Genomic DNA, 17,022 nt, shown 5'->3' with positions numbered 1-17,022 from the left:
CGTGCCTCTACAAGATTATATTTAAGCGGAGATTGGAAATGGCAGACAAAATGTTTCCACACTGAGTTGGGCATTGCAGAGATAATAGGCCGGGAAGGGCATGAGGAATATTTAGTGCACTAGTTTTAATTCCAAACTTCTAAAGTTATAGGTACAGAACTTTCTTTCTTGGCGCTCATATCATTTGCTATCTTGGTAAACAGGAATGGTCATGTTCGATCTTACTCTATTGCTATTATAGCACTTTCAAGGTGCCTTTGCCACAAGATGATCTTGAATACTCTAATTTGCTTCTTTCATTATCTTCGATCAACTTAGTGCTCTTAAGCATGTTGACAAGATCACGAGTCTCTCTCTCTCTCTCTCTCTCTCTCCCCGTATGATGAACTTCTGTTACATATTGCAGATGATGTTACAAACTTCTCTCGCAATGATTGCTGTAAGATTGTCAACATGCTATAATAGTTATGTGGTTAAGCCACCTATTGGATGTTACAGTTATACAACAAAAATATGACCTATATGCAGGACAAGGCTCTCGACATGGTTCCCTAGATTTTCTGTCGGCGATTTATGAAGGTATGTGATGCATGTGGCCTTGAACATGCTATAAGAAGAGTTGAGTTTCAAGATCAAGCATTCCCATTCAAGCATCTCCAGTTGCCTGGTTTCTCTGACCTCCAACTGAACTCTTTTTACACATTCCTTCATGGAAGTCTGAAAAAATCTTTGAAAAATGTACCAATCTAAGAAATATATGTGATCTAAGGAATAAAGTCAACTTTCTAGCACAAACTACAGTATTCTCATAGCTCTCAGTTATAATTTCCAATCCCCTCTCAATAGCTCGTCATAGATGGCCTATCTATACTTGGCTCAGCTCCTTTCGACCTTTAAGGCTGCATGAATTTCCATTTTGACATTCGATTCTGCTCGGAACCTGTTTAACCTTGTCTAGGCTCTATCAGAATCATACACAAGAGGACAAAAGGCACCAGAGTGTAGGTTTTATTGCTTCTTGCATGCAGTGGGTCTTGACAGTATAGTTGAATTATTATTGTTGCTATTATTTTTTTAATGCATAAGAGGGTCACCGGTTTGAGCGTTGGATCCGATTTAAGATGGTTATTATGAATTAATGTAGATATAAGCTGTAACATGGAGAAATTGAAACTCCGTGGTCTGTAAATCGTGGTTTAATATGTAGATAAGTTGAAAATGTCATCATTTATATCTCGATTAGGCGCTATAAGTATTTGCCTCTGTATTCAATTAGAAGCATAATTGACATTTGACCGATCAACATCACATTTCAAGATTGCGCGTAACTTTAAGGGTGATGGTATTTCTTCATTTACACGCAGATGTGGTGTAATCATTTCCAGCTTCGTGGAGTACACCATGGCAATGACGATTGCAGAAGTTGGAAATTTGCATTTGGATGCTCGATGGCGTTGTCGCTTTCTTGGACTTTTATTCCGTGGATGCTGCCGACTCTTGGAGTAATATTGAAGATTCTGGACGCACTATTGTCCACATGATGCTACTCGAGAGGTTTGTTATAAAGATACGCTCCTTTATCTGTCGAATATGAACACGACAAAGTGCTGTAATCATCTTGGACTTGTGAATATAAAGCCTCAATCCACACTTGAGCCGAAAGAAATGGTCTTTTAGTGCACCTGTTCTTCGTGCTATTGATAAAGCTTCCTACTTGAAAAGGATTTCTTCAACTAATACCTCCAATTTTATAGTGGGTGCTCCATTGTCAAGGGCTCCTCATTGGCTGTAGACATTCCTTTTCAGAAAATTTCACAATCAGAAGCACTTCTTAGATGGCCGATTCCAGGCCTTTTGCAGCAAACGTCGTGCTAGATTCTCTTGCCCCCATTTGAAGCAATCCTTAAGTTAAAAAAAAAAAATAGTTGCTATCAGAAAGAAGGAAAAGCTCAGTTGAATTTAGGGTCATACTGTGAAAGACACTAAATTTCTTAAGTATAGATACGGAAGGTGTCATACTCCATCAGATTCAGTATATTATTCCATTTAAAGTGATGGCTAATAATGACTTTAAGATATCCTTATCTGCCACCTAATACCCAGTCTGAAAAGTAATTTGCACTCATACATATTTGCATTTTATCTAATTTCTTCAACTGGATTTCTATTACAGGTATCAGAGTCCGAGCTACAGATATTTAAAAAGAATGGTAAAACACTTTTTTAAGAGATTGATATTGCTATGGTAAGCAAGCAGGAGGATGAGTAATATTGGTTTACATTACAAAGGAAGAAAAGACTTTCTTTGTGTTTTTTTTTGTTTATAGGTAGAAGAAAAGACTTTCGAGAGATGCTTGTGATGATTTGTGATAGAGAGAGAGAGAGAGAGATGAGATGTTAGTGATAGATAGTTGTGAGTTGGTTATCATGTGGATAGACACCCAATGTGCAATGCTATTTCTTTAGAATCTGAATGGTTTATAAGTTAGCTTTCGGCTGCCCACAGTTGAGAAGTTGTGATTTCTTCTGGAATGGGAAACCCTTGATTCTGAATAAATCATAGGGGTCGTAGTCAGCCGGTATGAACCGAGCAAAGAAAGGCAAGGCGTTAATCAGGTACTTGCCCATGCTTAAAGCAGAAAATAGTCTTCCTTAGAGGAACAATTTTCCATGGGTTTGTAAGACCCATTCCTCTCACATGGTCAATTGTGGTGGTGCTACAGTCAAGTGATTACTTCATTTCAGGTTTTCCTCTTTAGTTAGATGTCCATAACAACATTCCTTTGAGAAACCCATCTGCCAAAAAAAATCTGACGTCGTACCTGTTAATTATGATTCTTATTGACTAACGCAGAGACAGATGGCCAATATCTGCTCAAAGGAAGCTCTTTGGTGACCAAATATATCAGCTTGGGGATGTATACGGTGCATCGAATACTTCCAAAAGAAGCTGTCTAGACTGTATGCATAGTCTGAGTTAATTCAAGATTATTACCATCTTTGTCTACATCCATATGGATGCGGTGTTGTTGCTGTTGTTAAGCATGCAGGTGAATTAAACATGATCTTGAAGCTCCTGCGAGAATTGAACAGCCTCTCCTGATATATCAGGATAACTACATGTGGCTGAAGGGAAACACATGAAGCAAAACAAAGAGGAAAGTAGGTGAAACTGGTGAACAGTCAGGACTTGAGAAGAAGTTTAAGCATGAAACTACTGCTAAGCCTGTCAGTTTAATCAAATTCTATTTCCTTTCAGAAGCTAGGATTTCGCTTGATTCTACAGAGCTTTTCATGGTGCAGGCGATCACCGATCATGGGTCCATCTTCACAGTTGAAGAACATGGAGAGAGAGAGAGAGAGAGAGAGAGAGAGAGAGAGAGAGAGAGAGAGAGGCATCGAACAGTTGAAAAGCAGTTGGATAACCAAGTTGTTCACAGTTGAAGAAACCGGTTGAGTCCAGTAGCGACGGCGACCGATGTTGTGGGCAATTTTGGTGCCTTTAAATTTAGACATATGTTGGGTGAAAAATGGGGGACGGATACGTCGAACCCATTAAACAATCTGTTTCTCCAACTTTGAGAGTGTTAGGCCAACGGTCAAAGGAGGAGACTCCTGTCCCCCTTTCCATTACTCTATTCCATGCCGAGATTAGACAACTTCTCGTCGTTGGCTGTGCATTAATTTAGGATTCAGACATTCCCTCTCTGTTTTTCTACTACCCTTTCTTATCTTGATATTCGTATCATATTGTCCCTGTGGAGGTGTGTGGGTGAGACTTTACTCGTGTTCTTGATGTTCCCGTCTGTTTTTAATTGGGATAACTGCGTTAGAAGTTCCGAAACCTGGTCACGAAAGTACAATTGTCCTACAACTTTTACAAAATGCAAATTAAGTCTTAAAACTTATTACAAAAGTGCCATCGAGTCCTAAAACTTTCAAAAAGTACAATTAAGTTCTAAAACTTGTTAAATTAGTGAAATCAAGTGTTTTTCGTTGATTGCACTTTTTGAAAGTTTTAATACTTGATTGCATTTCCATGATAAGTTTTAAAATTTGATTGTAGTTTTTTTTAAATTTTAGGATTCAATTATATTTTCGCAACAAATTTTAAAACTTTTAATGCACTTTTCCCTTTTTTAACTTGAGCATTTGCTTCTCTTCTCAACAAAAGTGGCAATCACTTTAGAATCCGAATGATAAGAAAAGAAATGGGTTTATCTAGATTATCCATGTTGTTTTATGCTGACAATTTGTGGATGAACGGGCTATTATTGAACCATAATCCATATTATCAATGAATCACGTTCAATGTTTCCTTAATATACATTAATTGCAATTATCCACTTATTAGACTTTGTACATAAGATTTGACTACACGAAGCTATAAGACGACGCAATAAAGATACGCAATTAGCTATGAATACAAAGGTGGGAAAGCCAACCCCATTGATCATGCGCATAGTCTACGTAGGAACCAGTTTTTCAATTAGCAAGATACACGTTTTAAATCAAATGAAACCACCGGCTAGGGTTCGCTTTCCTTACAAATTAAAGTGGCTATCAAATGCAGTTAATTCCAAAGTCACATAACGGTACATGAAAGTGGTGAAGAATAATTCACAAACGCGCCTCGATTTTATATTTTCTCAGAAAAAAAAAAAAGTTCATGGGATGTCCGAACCTTGCATCTTTAATCCATCGATAGAAAAATCCAGGGCGTTACTTCGAGATAACATAGCAAAAGCAAGTCTCGATTTCTCATCACATCAGACCACAAAGATCCCTTTCATGGAGCAGCAAAATTCGAACTAACGAATTAACTAGTAGTTACTGCCCTAGATTACCTACAAAAGGTTAATTCCCAAGCTATGGAGGTGGCGTTACTATTATATCTGTCATTTGGTGCAAAGGCAGGTTCCAGATCATTACGAGACGGCTCTGTTTGACTAAGAGAGCACACCACTGGTTTTTCCCATTTTTTTTTTTTTTGCCAAGTGTCGACGAGCCTCCTCCACGTGCGGTTCTGAGGTTCCAAGCAAAAAAATTGTCGGTTAGGTCTGAAAGGTGATCAAAACCTAAATACCCCGCCTTTACCATCAAGCCCACATAAAATCTAACAAGAACACACCAACCCCTTCCTCATCAACTCACGACCTTAAAAAGAAAAAAAACTGCAAAAAGCAGCAAAAATTCTTCAAATGACGTAACATCCTTAATGTCCAGCATTTATACGTTCAATTCCAATGTAATAACAGTCAGCACTTATGTAATTTGAAAAAAAAAAGGCTAACCAAGAATTAATTATAGCGAGTGAAGACAACCCATTTTGATTAAAACCCCACTTTTTGAGAGATTATACATCAATCTAATATATGGATTAAGATTTTTTTTTTTTTTTTTATGGCCAAAGTGCGGGTTAAACATGGAGTACATGTATGTAGTTTGGCGTTGTGGCTAGGTTAGAAAAAAAAACACGAGGGAAGACGTTGAGAGGGGAACGAAATTCATCCCACCAAGCAACCTCTCAGATAAAAATATATTTATTAAATGTTTCATACATCTAAGTTTAGAGCTGCATATATATATGAATAAGTGAGAGAAAAGAATAAGGATGTGGATGACTTGCATATAAGGGTTTGTTAGCCTAGACGTTGCATCAATCGCTGGTGAAGGTCTGTCCAAACCCCTCCAAACTCACCGCACTCTCTAACGGAAATCTCCTTCCCCCTCCTCTTCTCCTCCGAAGTTCCTACAAACCCTAAATTCTTTATGTTCCCACCCTCCTTCCCCTCTTCCCTCTCTACTTTTTCTTCTTCTTTATAGCTCAAAGTACACTCCTTGCCATCAAGAAATCTAGCAGATATATAGTTGCTCAGGTTCTGTGGTTCCTGAAGAGATCTCCAACCACATCCTCTTTCTTGTGGCTGTGGAGGAGAGAGCGGCTGTTCGCGGGTTTTCGGAATAGTGGTTTCGCAATTAGGGTTTCCGATCTTGTTCCCGGGCGGTTTCTAGGTTTTTCTTTTTTTTCTTCCTCGCCGTTCCGGTCGTCCGCGGTCCTCTCGTGTGAAGAAGCTTTTTAAGCTCTAAGGTAGAGAGGACTTTTTGTGATCAGATGTGCACCAGAGGCCACTGGAGGCCCGCCGAAGATGAGAAGCTCCGGGACCTGGTGGAACGGTACGGGCCCCATAACTGGAACGCCATCGCCGAGAAGCTCCAAGGAAGATCAGGTGCTCGCTCGGTCTTGGTCTTGGCCTCGGTCTTTACCGAGTTTTGCAGCTTCCATGCAGGAGTTTCTGTTTTCTATCCGATAGATGCATGCTGTGCAGGGTTTCGATCTTGGCTAGGTTTCGTTGGGCATTAGAAAAATGATAAGATAAGTCCTTACTTGGACTAGACTCGTTCCAGAAAGTTTAGATCCAGTTGGACATCATGGGTTGGAAGTAGCCGCCCTGTTTTAGCCAATCATGGATGAGAGATCGGTTAATCTAATTCGGTTGATCGTAGTCATTTAATGGTTTTGACGGTATGGAGTTCATTTGAGCTGATCCATGCAAGAACTACCTCGTTCTATGAAGTGAGATCCATGCGAGCCTCGCAAATCCAATGGTTAAAACATGACTAATCTATGTATTAATCCTTTATTATAAGACGTTAATAATGATTTTGTTATTTCTATTGAAGCAACGACTAATTATGGGAAGTGTGATTTGGTGATGATCAGGGAAGAGTTGTAGGTTGAGGTGGTTCAATCAGCTGGATCCAAGAATCAATCGGAGCCCATTCACCGAAGAGGAAGAAGAAAGGCTACTGGCTTCCCATCGCATCCACGGCAACAGATGGTCTGTCATCGCGAGGCTATTCCCCGGTCGGACCGATAATGCGGTCAAGAACCACTGGCACGTGATCATGGCGAGGCGGAGTCGAGAGAGGTCGAGGCTCTACGCCAAGAGAGCCGCCCAGACTCTGATGGAGGAGAGGACGAAGTATTCTTCGCCGCCGTCATTGGCTAATAAACAACAAGACACGCAGATAATGAACATGATGATGAACGCTAGTGCCAACGGAAATTACCAGCTCGCTTCTTCGTTTGTCGACAACTTCTCCGGTTTAGGCCAGCGCACTTTCGCTCATGCCGGTCTCCTGTCGGCCAAACAGCTCCACTCTGACCATCAGATTACTCCCAACCCTCCTGTTCGTGAAGGTAATTACATCGTTGAAATGGTGAATTCTAGAAAAACTATATTCTGGAGTTAGTGAATTTTGATGAATCACATTGCTGTACTTAGGTTTATATACTTTATCACTCCCTTTGTTCGAAATATTGCAGTTCTTGTGTAGTCAAATTATTCTCTTAAAACACTATCATGTGTTCATACACACAGAATAAACTTCCACTTGATTAAGGAAATGGTCTAGACGATAGACACACCGCAGTTTGTTAACACAAATTAAACTTAAAGGCAAAATAATTTCATCAGACATGGCTTAGGTCCGAAAATCTCAACAAAATGAGCACTTCAAAGGGTAAAATGGTTTCATTTAATCACAAGGCACAAACCGAACATGCAACATGAGGATGGGTCATCATAAATCCGATGTTCTTAAAGTTTTTAAATGACTATGGAGATGCCATTTCTTGGGCTTTCCACATGCAAGGTTATCTTATTCTCTTTTTGTACATGTCTTTGCAGATAAAATTCAGCCGACTGAGTTTTATAATTTTCTCCAAGTAAATACTGACTCTAACAAAAGCGAGGTCATCGACGTGGTCCATGCAAGAAGAGACGATGAAGAGGTCGATCAAGAAGCGGGTGACGACGGTGCAGATAATGAAGCCAAGGGTGGTAGTGTTCCGTTCTTCGATTTCTTATCGGTTGGAAGCTCTTCATAGGCCGGGTATTTTGCGAACCGCAAATTACCCGTCGACCAATTAAGAATGGCTTCGTAGAGCCTCAATATTACGTAGATCACACTGGCCACTTCGATATTGATAGAGATACGTACTTATAATTATTCAATGAGAGATATATATACAGCTCTAGCTCGAAAAAGGCCCTATGTACTTCGTTAGAAACCAGAACATAGACTGAGCTACATGTTAGTGTAAAAGCGCACACACGTTGGAGAAAAAAGCAGGAACTATGACCATTCAGCATATCCAAATTATAGTATTTTGCATATGTTTTGGATTTTGCATGTGTCTGTTACCTGCTCTAATTTGCCCTAGCACTCTCCTTAACCCATGCATGTTTTAATCTCAAATCCTTAATTGCTAGCTGAAGTTTACCTTGGAAGAGATTTCGGAATTAAAGGAGGACGTTTTTTTTTTCCTTGAAGCGAAATTGTATTACGTACATCATGTTATGATCCCACCTTGCAAAAGCTCAGTGTGGAAGAGCGGAGTAGTTGGCAAAATGAGAAACCCTAATCGGACCAACATGCGTGAATTACTTGTATCATCGTCAACGCGATGCCACCCTATTTGTTAGTTTTTCTAAAGGGCAGACAAACTAAAGGACTTTTACATTGTACGTTGCCGGTGAAATAATCACTTATTCGAAAGATAGAAATTCATTTCATTCGTTCAATGAGGTAAGCAAACGAATTTTTATTTCATTTTTTCCTACTGAATAACGTGATTCCGAAGCTTATGTTAGCTAGAGGAATGAACAAATTCCCGTTAACACATGCGACGTGGAATTAATTATCCTTGATCGCAACCGTTATTGGGTGATTAAAGCACCCATCTTCGTGTGATAGCTATAATAATCTTGTTGATTTACGGATAGCTTTCATGGTTATTTTGCAGCATGATGTAATTTAGATAATGGAGCAATATCGTCTTGATTGGACCTATAACAACCCAATTCTACTCGATTCAAGAACCTTAACAAACCACAGAAATAATGCTGAGCCTGATGGTTCTTCGCAAGGCTCGCACGTGGATCGAAAATATAGTTATCGACAGCGACTTCTAACAACATTCGAGCCCATCGTCATCAGTGTGAACCTTAAGTTGATCCCATCACACAAAATATCCGTAGTCCGAAGAAGTAAAATCCGATTCTAACAATGCCTCAACTCGATTAGGAAATGAAATCGATATACCGACTAATTCGTAAATCATGCATACCACGAAGCATCTAGCTTGCTGCGCATATGCTTACTTAGGTAGTTAGTTTTCATCACTTACTATCCGGAATACCATCATGGCAATCGATCATCACAAAAAAAAGAAGAGAGAGAGAGAAGAAATTCACAATATGCTTATCTTTTCAACATCTAGTTAGAACCCTATTTAATTGCGTGTAACTTCACATACCAATAGATCCGCAATTCTATTTGAGCTTATTAGTTCCATTCATATATTTGTAGCACTAAGATGGTAAAAGAACTTACTTGTCGAATTGAGTTGCAACAACACACGTAGAATTACATGTTCCGGCCTCATTGTATGGACCCTTTTGTTGACACTACTTGCGAGTACTCCTAACTTAGATAATGGTCCGATGACCGTCTTGGGATTTGGTGGGCTGTACACGTCCAGGGGATCAATTACTACTCTCAGACAAATAAAAAAAAAGAACTAAAAATTGCTCAAAATTCCAAAAAAGAAAAGAAAAGAAAAGATGGAAAAAATTTAATACAAAAAGAGGAAAGAAAAGAAAAGAGAGGGTTGCACCAAGAACAACGACCTAAAGTATTGCCGGTGTAAATAGCTCTGACCCAGTGACCCTCCAACCCAAGAACATTGTCATTTCCTTTTCTCGGACAGGCTTCATGTCTTCTTCATTCATAGCTCGATCGTTGGTATTGTCTTTGCCATTCCAACTAACTTGAGTTGCTACTTCTCTCCCTCCCTCCCTCCCTCTTGTACTCTTGCTTACATAACAACCTTGTACCAATGTCATTGTACTCGCACCAGGTCCACCATCAATGGGGTGGTATTCCAATTCTCCAACCACCATCGAGCCCCTCTCTCTCTTTCTCTCTCTTACTTCCAACGTACGAATATTAATCAGCTCCAGTTTAAGGTTATTCAATAAGGGGCTTCGATTAGATCTACTAACGATACTGCCCCCCTCCCCCCCCCCAAAAAAAGGAAGTTAATCGACAACCATTGCGTAGGCGGGGCTCTGCACGTGCTCAGAGCTGATCACATAATGGCACGGAGATAGAGGGTTTCGGGCCGGCGGAGGCGACGGCATAAGGAGGCGAAGTCTTTGGCATGGAAAAAACGAACCTAGCTCAAAGTTTTTACGCAAGACGTGGATGGTGACGCTGGTATTGTTACAACACATGTTGGAAAAAAGGTCATTGCGAAGGATCGGCATTCTAAGCTGTTGCCGGTATTATCTTTGCAATAAGGGAAAAGAAAACATGGGAAAGCAATAATTCGGTCGGTAACATGCAAAACGTGCCGTGACTAGAAAGCGATGAAGAAATTCGGGCACCGCATTCACACCCCAAGCATTAATTAGGATGCGATGGTAGACGGCTCCAAATTCAGTCATTTGCGAATACCAAGTTTGAACGAATGGTTTATTAATTAGAGAGACGTTAAGACGATAGAAATGGCTCAGCATCCACGAAAGAGCAGTCCTCGGGGTTGACTTTGGATATTTCGTTATTTCATCAAATTTTCTCCTCCACAGGGTGAATGGCGATTATATAAGTGCAGGCCTGCCCATTATGTGATATAAGTGCAGTGGGCCGGGCTTGGGCCCAAAGATGTATTCGGGTCCTTTTAACTTGGGCCGAATCTGGGCGAGCCCGCGGGGCTCCAGTTCCGTATTAGGGCTCCAATTCTCTAAAACTTAATACGTTATTATTTTTTGCAATCTACGGTTTTGCTCTAACTGAGCTAACCATTTGGGAAAGAGATTACGAAGTCGTGCCAAAACGCCGTCGTAACTGGACGGGGCCCAAATGTCTCCCACTGACCCTCCTCGAAATGGGCCGTCCACGTGGCTGAGGGCCCACGATCGGTCTTGGTGATTGGATGTGAAGGGGTCAACGTCATGGTTCCTACCGACGCATTGACTTGGATGACACGGGGGGGGACACAAGATCTAACGCAAATCCGAGGTAACCCACCCCCAACGCACCAATCACGAGGCGCCAATCATAACACCCTCGTATCTTGGAAAAACATGTAAGAGCTTGCCTCGGTGTCCAAAAAGGCAACGTTTAAGGTTATCCGTAGGTGTCCGATTTTTTCTTTTCAATGGGATCAACAGGATTAAATACAACAAGATTTGAAACGAGGTAATAATATAATAAATTTAATAAGAAAATATTTGATTTTCGACGTGAGAGAAATGCCATAATCCAAACCTGACCGGATATTTAATAAAGATTGAGCATAGCTGACGTAAGATTTTAACTTTTTCTAGTAAAGAGGTGAAATTGTCGGCTCCAACGACCGTGGCTCTCTTAGGTTAACTCGTTTCGGTCGAGTGAGAATAACTCAAGACCTACAGGAAACGATATGAAGTAATTTTAAAGGTTAACTTTAATTAAAGTTTAGGTGTAAATGTGTTGAAAGTCAAGCACCAAGCATTGACGTCTCTTTCGTTCAACCCGACGGCGAATGATGAAATAATTCATTTCTCCTTTGGTTTTTTTTGGGTCAAGAATTCATTTCTCGTAGATGAAAACTAGGAAACTAGCAACGGAGAGAGAGAGAGAGAGAGGGGTGACGAGTGCCGATCTCTCCGTCTCCGTCTCTCGTTGCTCGGTCTCGGATCACAGAGACCATGGCGAAGAAGACCGTCTTCCCCATCTTCGACCTCGCCGTCTTGATCCTTTGCTTCGTTCAGGCGGCCGTGTCGAGCCCCTCCAACCATCGCTACAAGGAACGCGAGCCCGTCCCTCTCTACGCCAACAAAGTCGGTCCCTTTCACAACCCGAGGTGAGTCGTAACTGCGCGATCGATCTCGATACGACGGCGTCTCTCTCTCTCTCTGTTTTTGTGCGTTGAGTTTTGATCAGCCGGGCGATGTTGAGTGCTGAGTTCGGAGAAATGTGACTTCTGATTCAGCAAAGCGAATTGAAGGGTAGGACGGAGATAGGAGATTCGAATGTCCGGGGTTGACCTGGTCGAGCCGATTGTAACTTGTGCGTGTCCTTTCGTCTGGAAGAGATGGCGTTGCTCATATGACTGTTATATCTGAGTACTGGTGATTTCGCGCGTCTTCCTGAGCTCGATGGAATTCCGATGAAATTGGGATTAGAACGTCCATTTGGGATGGCACGCTATTTGCTTTGCATTGCTATAATGTAATGGAATCCAACTTATGTCCGAATGAAAAAAGAGGTTGTCTTGTTGAACTAAGTTCTAGATAGGGAAATTACATCATGCGTTCCCTTGAGACTCAGGGATTACTCCTTCTACGGTTTTGATTTTTCATCTGAAATCAATCCAAGAAATGTGCGAAATGGTAAATTTTGAGGTCTTTTTGATCAATCTACAGGTTTCTTTTTTTTGCTTTCCATATGCGACATGGGCATTTCTTGCTTTGTTGCTTTCTCCCCAAATAGTTAAAAGGTAAAGGGGAGAAATAGCTTTAACAGTTTCCTTCAAAGTTACCAGGGCTCTTCGGATGCTAATGAATCAGATTCTTGTTTATGCACAGCAATCATTACTACTTCCTTGAAGCTGCCGTTGCTATGAGAGTTATGCATCATTATATTCATGAGAGAAGTGTAGCTCATTTAGAGCGCAATGCTTTTATTGCTGATAACACGTAATCTAAATCTTGCTTGCATAGTTGCAACTGTGGATAACGGAAACCAATAATTTTGTCTTCAATGGAAACACGTGTCCTCTTGTCCTAAGCACGGGCAATTTGACCCTGAATAAACGCGGTTGCATCAGATCATGTAGATATTTGCTCGAACATTGCTAGACTAGTTGATCTTGCGTCCTTCAGGTTTCTACATGGTTTCAGCAGGATATAAGAGCCGAATTATTGATGAATTCATCATAATGCCTTCTTAAATCGAGGAAAGTGAAAAAAAAATGATTATATAACTTAGATTTTTTTTTTTTTGGTGTAAATTTGTTGTAAATTGTGATTCGTCATGACTGTGTCATCTGAACCAAAAGAACAGACTTCAAATCTACTAAGAGGGATAATTTCGGAGGCATGTAACTTCAACAATCTCCTAGATTTGCTTTATAAGTTCTTTCAAGCCTTTACATATCTGCTTCGACTCATAGCTCTCTGTCCTCCACTTGTCCATAGAGTGTCTTCTAAGGGTAATAATCCAAGAAACTTTTATATCTCAAGCCAAGCTTATGATTTGACATTTTCTTCGTGCAGTGAAACATATCGCTATTTCGATCTTCCATATTGCATACCAGGTCTGTATGCTGATATTTCCAGAGTTGGGTTTCTTTCTGCATCATTATACCTCGGAAGCCTTGATTTGTTAATTTGTTTCCTATCACAGATCATATGAAAGAGAAAAAAGAAGCTCTGGGTGAAGTGTTAAATGGAGATCGTTTAGTTAGTGCTCCCTTCAAGCTGGACTTTTTGACGAATAAGGAATATGAAGTTGTTTGCAAGAGAACACTTTCAAAGGTAGAAGTGGCACGATTCCGGTCTGCAATCGTCCAGGACTACTACTTTCAGATGTACTATGATGACTTGCCTATTTGGGGTTTCATTGGGAAGGTTGACAAGGAGGGTAGGGATCCAAGCGAATATAAGTATCTTCTTTATAAGCACGTTATCTTCGAGATCTTTTACAACAAGGACCGTGTGATCGAAGTTAATGTCCGGACAGACCCAAACAGCGTTGCAGATCTTACGGAGGACAAAAAAGTTGATCTTCAGTTTATGTACACAGCAAAGTGGAAAGAAACAAATATTCCTTTTGAGAAAAGGATGGATAAATATTCTCTGTCATCTTCACTGCCTCATCATCTCGAGATTCACTGGTTTTCAATCGTAAATTCATGTGTCACAGTTCTTTTGTTGACTGGATTTCTTACCACAATCCTCATGAGAGTTCTCAAGAATGATTTCGTCAAGTTAGGATCCCCTCTCTTATTACTCGTTTGCTTTCCTAATTTTCTCTAAACATGATAAGTTGCGTGCCTTCTTTCTTTCTATGAACATGATAGGACCTCTCTGTCTTTGTTCTGTTTTTGTTTATGACAAATAGGTATGCCCATGACGAAGAATCGGCTGACGACGAGGAGGAAACTGGATGGAAATACATCCACGGGGATGTGTTTAGGTACCCAGAGTATAAGTCTCTTTTTGCTGCTGCACTTGGTTCTGGTACTCAGCTGTTTACTCTGTAAGTCTCAAGATTATCCGGCATCTGTTGAAGCATATTTGCAAGAGCAATTTGCACCTCCTTTCATTGGACCCATATTCCTCTGTTTATCTTGATTGGGCAATTTGTGATTTGTGTTCTGCAGTACCGTGTTCATCTTTATATTGGCATTGGTTGGTGTCTTTTATCCATACAACCGAGGCGCACTATTTACAGCACTGGTTGTTATATATGCACTCACGTCAGGAATTGCAGGCTATACTGCTGCCTCCTTTTACTGTCAGCTGGAGGGAACAAACTGGGTATGTGATACCGAATTCCTCCTATGGACATTATTTACAGCACATCTGTTTGTTGATCAAATTTCTTGTTTTTGACATGGCAGGTCAGGAATTTACTATTGACTGGATGCCTCTTTTGTGGGCCTTTGTTTCTCACATTCTGCTTCTTAAATACGGTTGCTATTGTCTACACTGCCACAGCAGCTCTTCCATTTGGCACAATTTTGGTCATAGTTCTTATATGGGCACTTGTGACATCACCTTTGCTCATATTAGGCGGGATTGCTGGGAAGAATAGCGAGGCCGAATTTCAAGCTCCATGCCGCACCACTAAGTACCCCAGAGAGATTCCACCATTGCCATGGTATAGGGACACAATCCCTCAGATGGCAATGGCTGGTTTTCTCCCGTTCAGTGCTATATACATCGAACTATACTACATTTTTGCCAGTGTCTGGGGTCACAGGATCTATACCATATATAGCATCTTGTTTGTTGTCTTCATCATTCTCTTGATAGTCACTGCTTTTATCACGGTGGCATTGACCTACTTCCAACTTGCTGCTGAGGACCACAAATGGTGGTGGAGGTATGCCATACAAGTACTTGTTTATTGTTGGCTAATTTTAATAATGTGCTGTAGATTCCTGCTTGCTGGTTTTCCTTTGAGTTGCCTTCACAATTACAAATGACTACTTAACACGTTGCACGGCATCCCGTCACATTTAGCTTGCTTGAGTCAAATTGTTCAGCTATGATCGTATGAGTTGCAAAAGTGACATGGAGATATTAGAAGAAGATAGCGATGATTGCTAAGCAATGTCACATATCTCTTTGGCTTTTATTTACACATGGAAGCACTTCAATCACAATTTAGTGATGCTCAGTTGTCCTATTTTGTATGTTGATTATTACACAAGGACAAGCTTTGAAATTTAGAATTTTGACTGGCTGAATTGTGGAAGGGGTAAAACTACCTTCTCAGAGGAGATATTCTAACTAGGTCATAAGAAGGTGTGGGTGCCACATTTCTTGTTGGACAATGGGTTAGAAGCAGCACAAAACTGACAATTCTAATTAGATGTTGGAAATGGCTTATTCTCTGCGAAGCATCTGTTTGAATGACAGGAAATTAATTTGGCTGATGATGCATATTCTCCTGATATAACTTGAAAAGTTTAATGTTGGCTACTATTAGTCAATGAACTCAGAAGATCTGGTGATGCCTGGACTGATCATCCTCAATGCACTATGTTAGAGAGCAATTAGCAGAAAAATGCCAATAGAGGCTTCAGATGGGTGTTTGTTACTTCCTTTTTGTTGATAGTTTCTTCACACCTTGAAGGTTCACAAGTTTTAGCTGCTACTAGTTATTGAGTGAACACATGAAAAGATCTCATAAAATGTATGTTTTAAAAGCTGGTTGTTTGTGGAAATATGAATTCTTTGTTGGAGACGTCAGCGAAGAGCTTCCACATACTCTCGGAGAGTCCTGCACATAGCCATAATGATTGCAATTACTAGTTTATCTTAAGACATTCGTGCTCTGACTTAAGGTCGAACCAACTAGTCCTTTTTAAGGCACTATGATTTTCTCTTTGGTTGAATGTGTACATGGCATACATACGTGAGTTTTGTCTGTGCTGACAGCAGCCTGATGCCTGTATCATTTGGCAGGTCTTTTCTCGGTGGTGGATCAACTGGATTATTCATCTACGGGTATTGCTTATACTACTACTACGCACGGTCAGATATGTCCGGGTTCATGCAAACTTCATTCTTCTTCGGCTACATGGCCTGCGTCTGCTATGGATTTTTCCTCATGCTTGGTACCATAGGTTTTCGCTCAGCCTTGCTATTCATCCGACACATATACCGATCCATTAAGTGCGAGTAGCTGGGTGGTCCTCGTCAATCTTCTTTTCCTCTTCCCTTTCTTCTTAACTGCCCTGTATAATAACCTTTACACAAAATGCTTTCAGTTCTTTGTATGAAAAGCAGAAGCAATATAGTTCTCCTCACACATCTTGCTACTTGAAAAAATGGGCTTAGCATTTATTTACCCTGAATGTTCGTGCCGATTCTTTTCCAGTCTAATTAGGAATATGAATTTTTTTTTCTTTTTTTCAGGTCGGTATTTTCCGACTTGCCTTTCATACTTTGTGTCCAATTCTCCATCTCTTCTCACCATTCTCCGGCACGCTTGGTTCAATGTCTACAACATATTTGGAATTCAACCATTGATCGAGCATTGAGACTATTTGGTTTTCGCAGCCGAGCCAACGTGAAAAGGAAGAAAAATTAGGAGGAAGTTTTGACATGGCAGTATAACTAATTCACTGGTGATTCTGCATCTTGGTCTTTTCTTCTGAAATTCCAAAGTAATGAAGTGCGAAGGTCAAAGGGCCTACTACGGACGTTGACTAGCTTCTGTTGTCATTTCGAC

The 17,022-nt window shown here is 40.6% G+C and overlaps 3 protein-coding genes across 4 annotated transcripts in view; 2 read left to right on the top strand and 1 right to left on the bottom strand.

Annotated features, from left to right (window-relative positions):
* LOC115734738 overlaps window positions 1-368 on the bottom strand; it is a 17,382-nt gene extending 17,014 nt beyond the window's left edge. Inside the window, exon 1 of the mRNA XM_048282751.1 lies at window positions 346-368. The gene's annotated coding sequence lies outside the window, so the exon portion shown is untranslated. The remainder of the gene's footprint in view (window positions 1-345) is intronic.
* The window catches only part of LOC115734903 (transmembrane 9 superfamily member 2-like), a 21,503-nt gene extending 4,481 nt beyond the window's left edge, over window positions 1-17,022 (top strand). The window contains exons 2-12 of one of the 2 annotated variants that reach the window (XM_048282749.1): window positions 1,365-1,554; window positions 2,174-2,961; window positions 3,051-3,375; window positions 11,699-11,917; window positions 13,332-13,372; window positions 13,462-14,044; window positions 14,179-14,316; window positions 14,441-14,597; window positions 14,681-15,165; window positions 16,254-16,475; window positions 16,853-17,022. In XM_048282749.1, the coding sequence (XP_048138706.1) occupies window positions 11,763-11,917; window positions 13,332-13,372; window positions 13,462-14,044; window positions 14,179-14,316; window positions 14,441-14,597; window positions 14,681-15,165; window positions 16,254-16,473 (1,779 nt within the window). In that variant the 5' untranslated portion in view covers window positions 1,365-1,554; window positions 2,174-2,961; window positions 3,051-3,375; window positions 11,699-11,762 and the 3' untranslated portion in view covers window positions 16,474-16,475; window positions 16,853-17,022. Of the gene's footprint in view, window positions 1-1,364; window positions 1,555-2,173; window positions 2,962-3,050; window positions 3,376-11,698; window positions 11,918-13,331; window positions 13,373-13,461; window positions 14,045-14,178; window positions 14,317-14,440; window positions 14,598-14,680; window positions 15,166-16,253; window positions 16,699-16,852 lie in introns of those variants that run through there. The other variant, XM_030665899.2, reaches the window with a different exon arrangement.
* On the top strand, window positions 5,650-8,199 carry LOC115734907 (transcription factor MYB54). Its single transcript, XM_030665905.2, has 3 exons — window positions 5,650-6,230; window positions 6,725-7,204; window positions 7,695-8,199. The coding sequence occupies exons 1-3, from the start codon at window positions 6,116-6,118 to the stop codon at window positions 7,892-7,894; spliced, it is 795 nt and encodes a 264-aa protein (XP_030521765.1). The 5' UTR covers window positions 5,650-6,115; the 3' UTR covers window positions 7,895-8,199.

Source organism: Rhodamnia argentea, chromosome 7 (genome assembly GCF_020921035.1).
Source record: "Rhodamnia argentea isolate NSW1041297 chromosome 7, ASM2092103v1, whole genome shotgun sequence".
NCBI classification, from domain to species: domain Eukaryota; kingdom Viridiplantae; phylum Streptophyta; class Magnoliopsida; order Myrtales; family Myrtaceae; genus Rhodamnia; species Rhodamnia argentea.
Note: the sequence above shows the minus strand (reverse complement) of the source record. Positions and strands in the feature narration are given on the sequence as shown.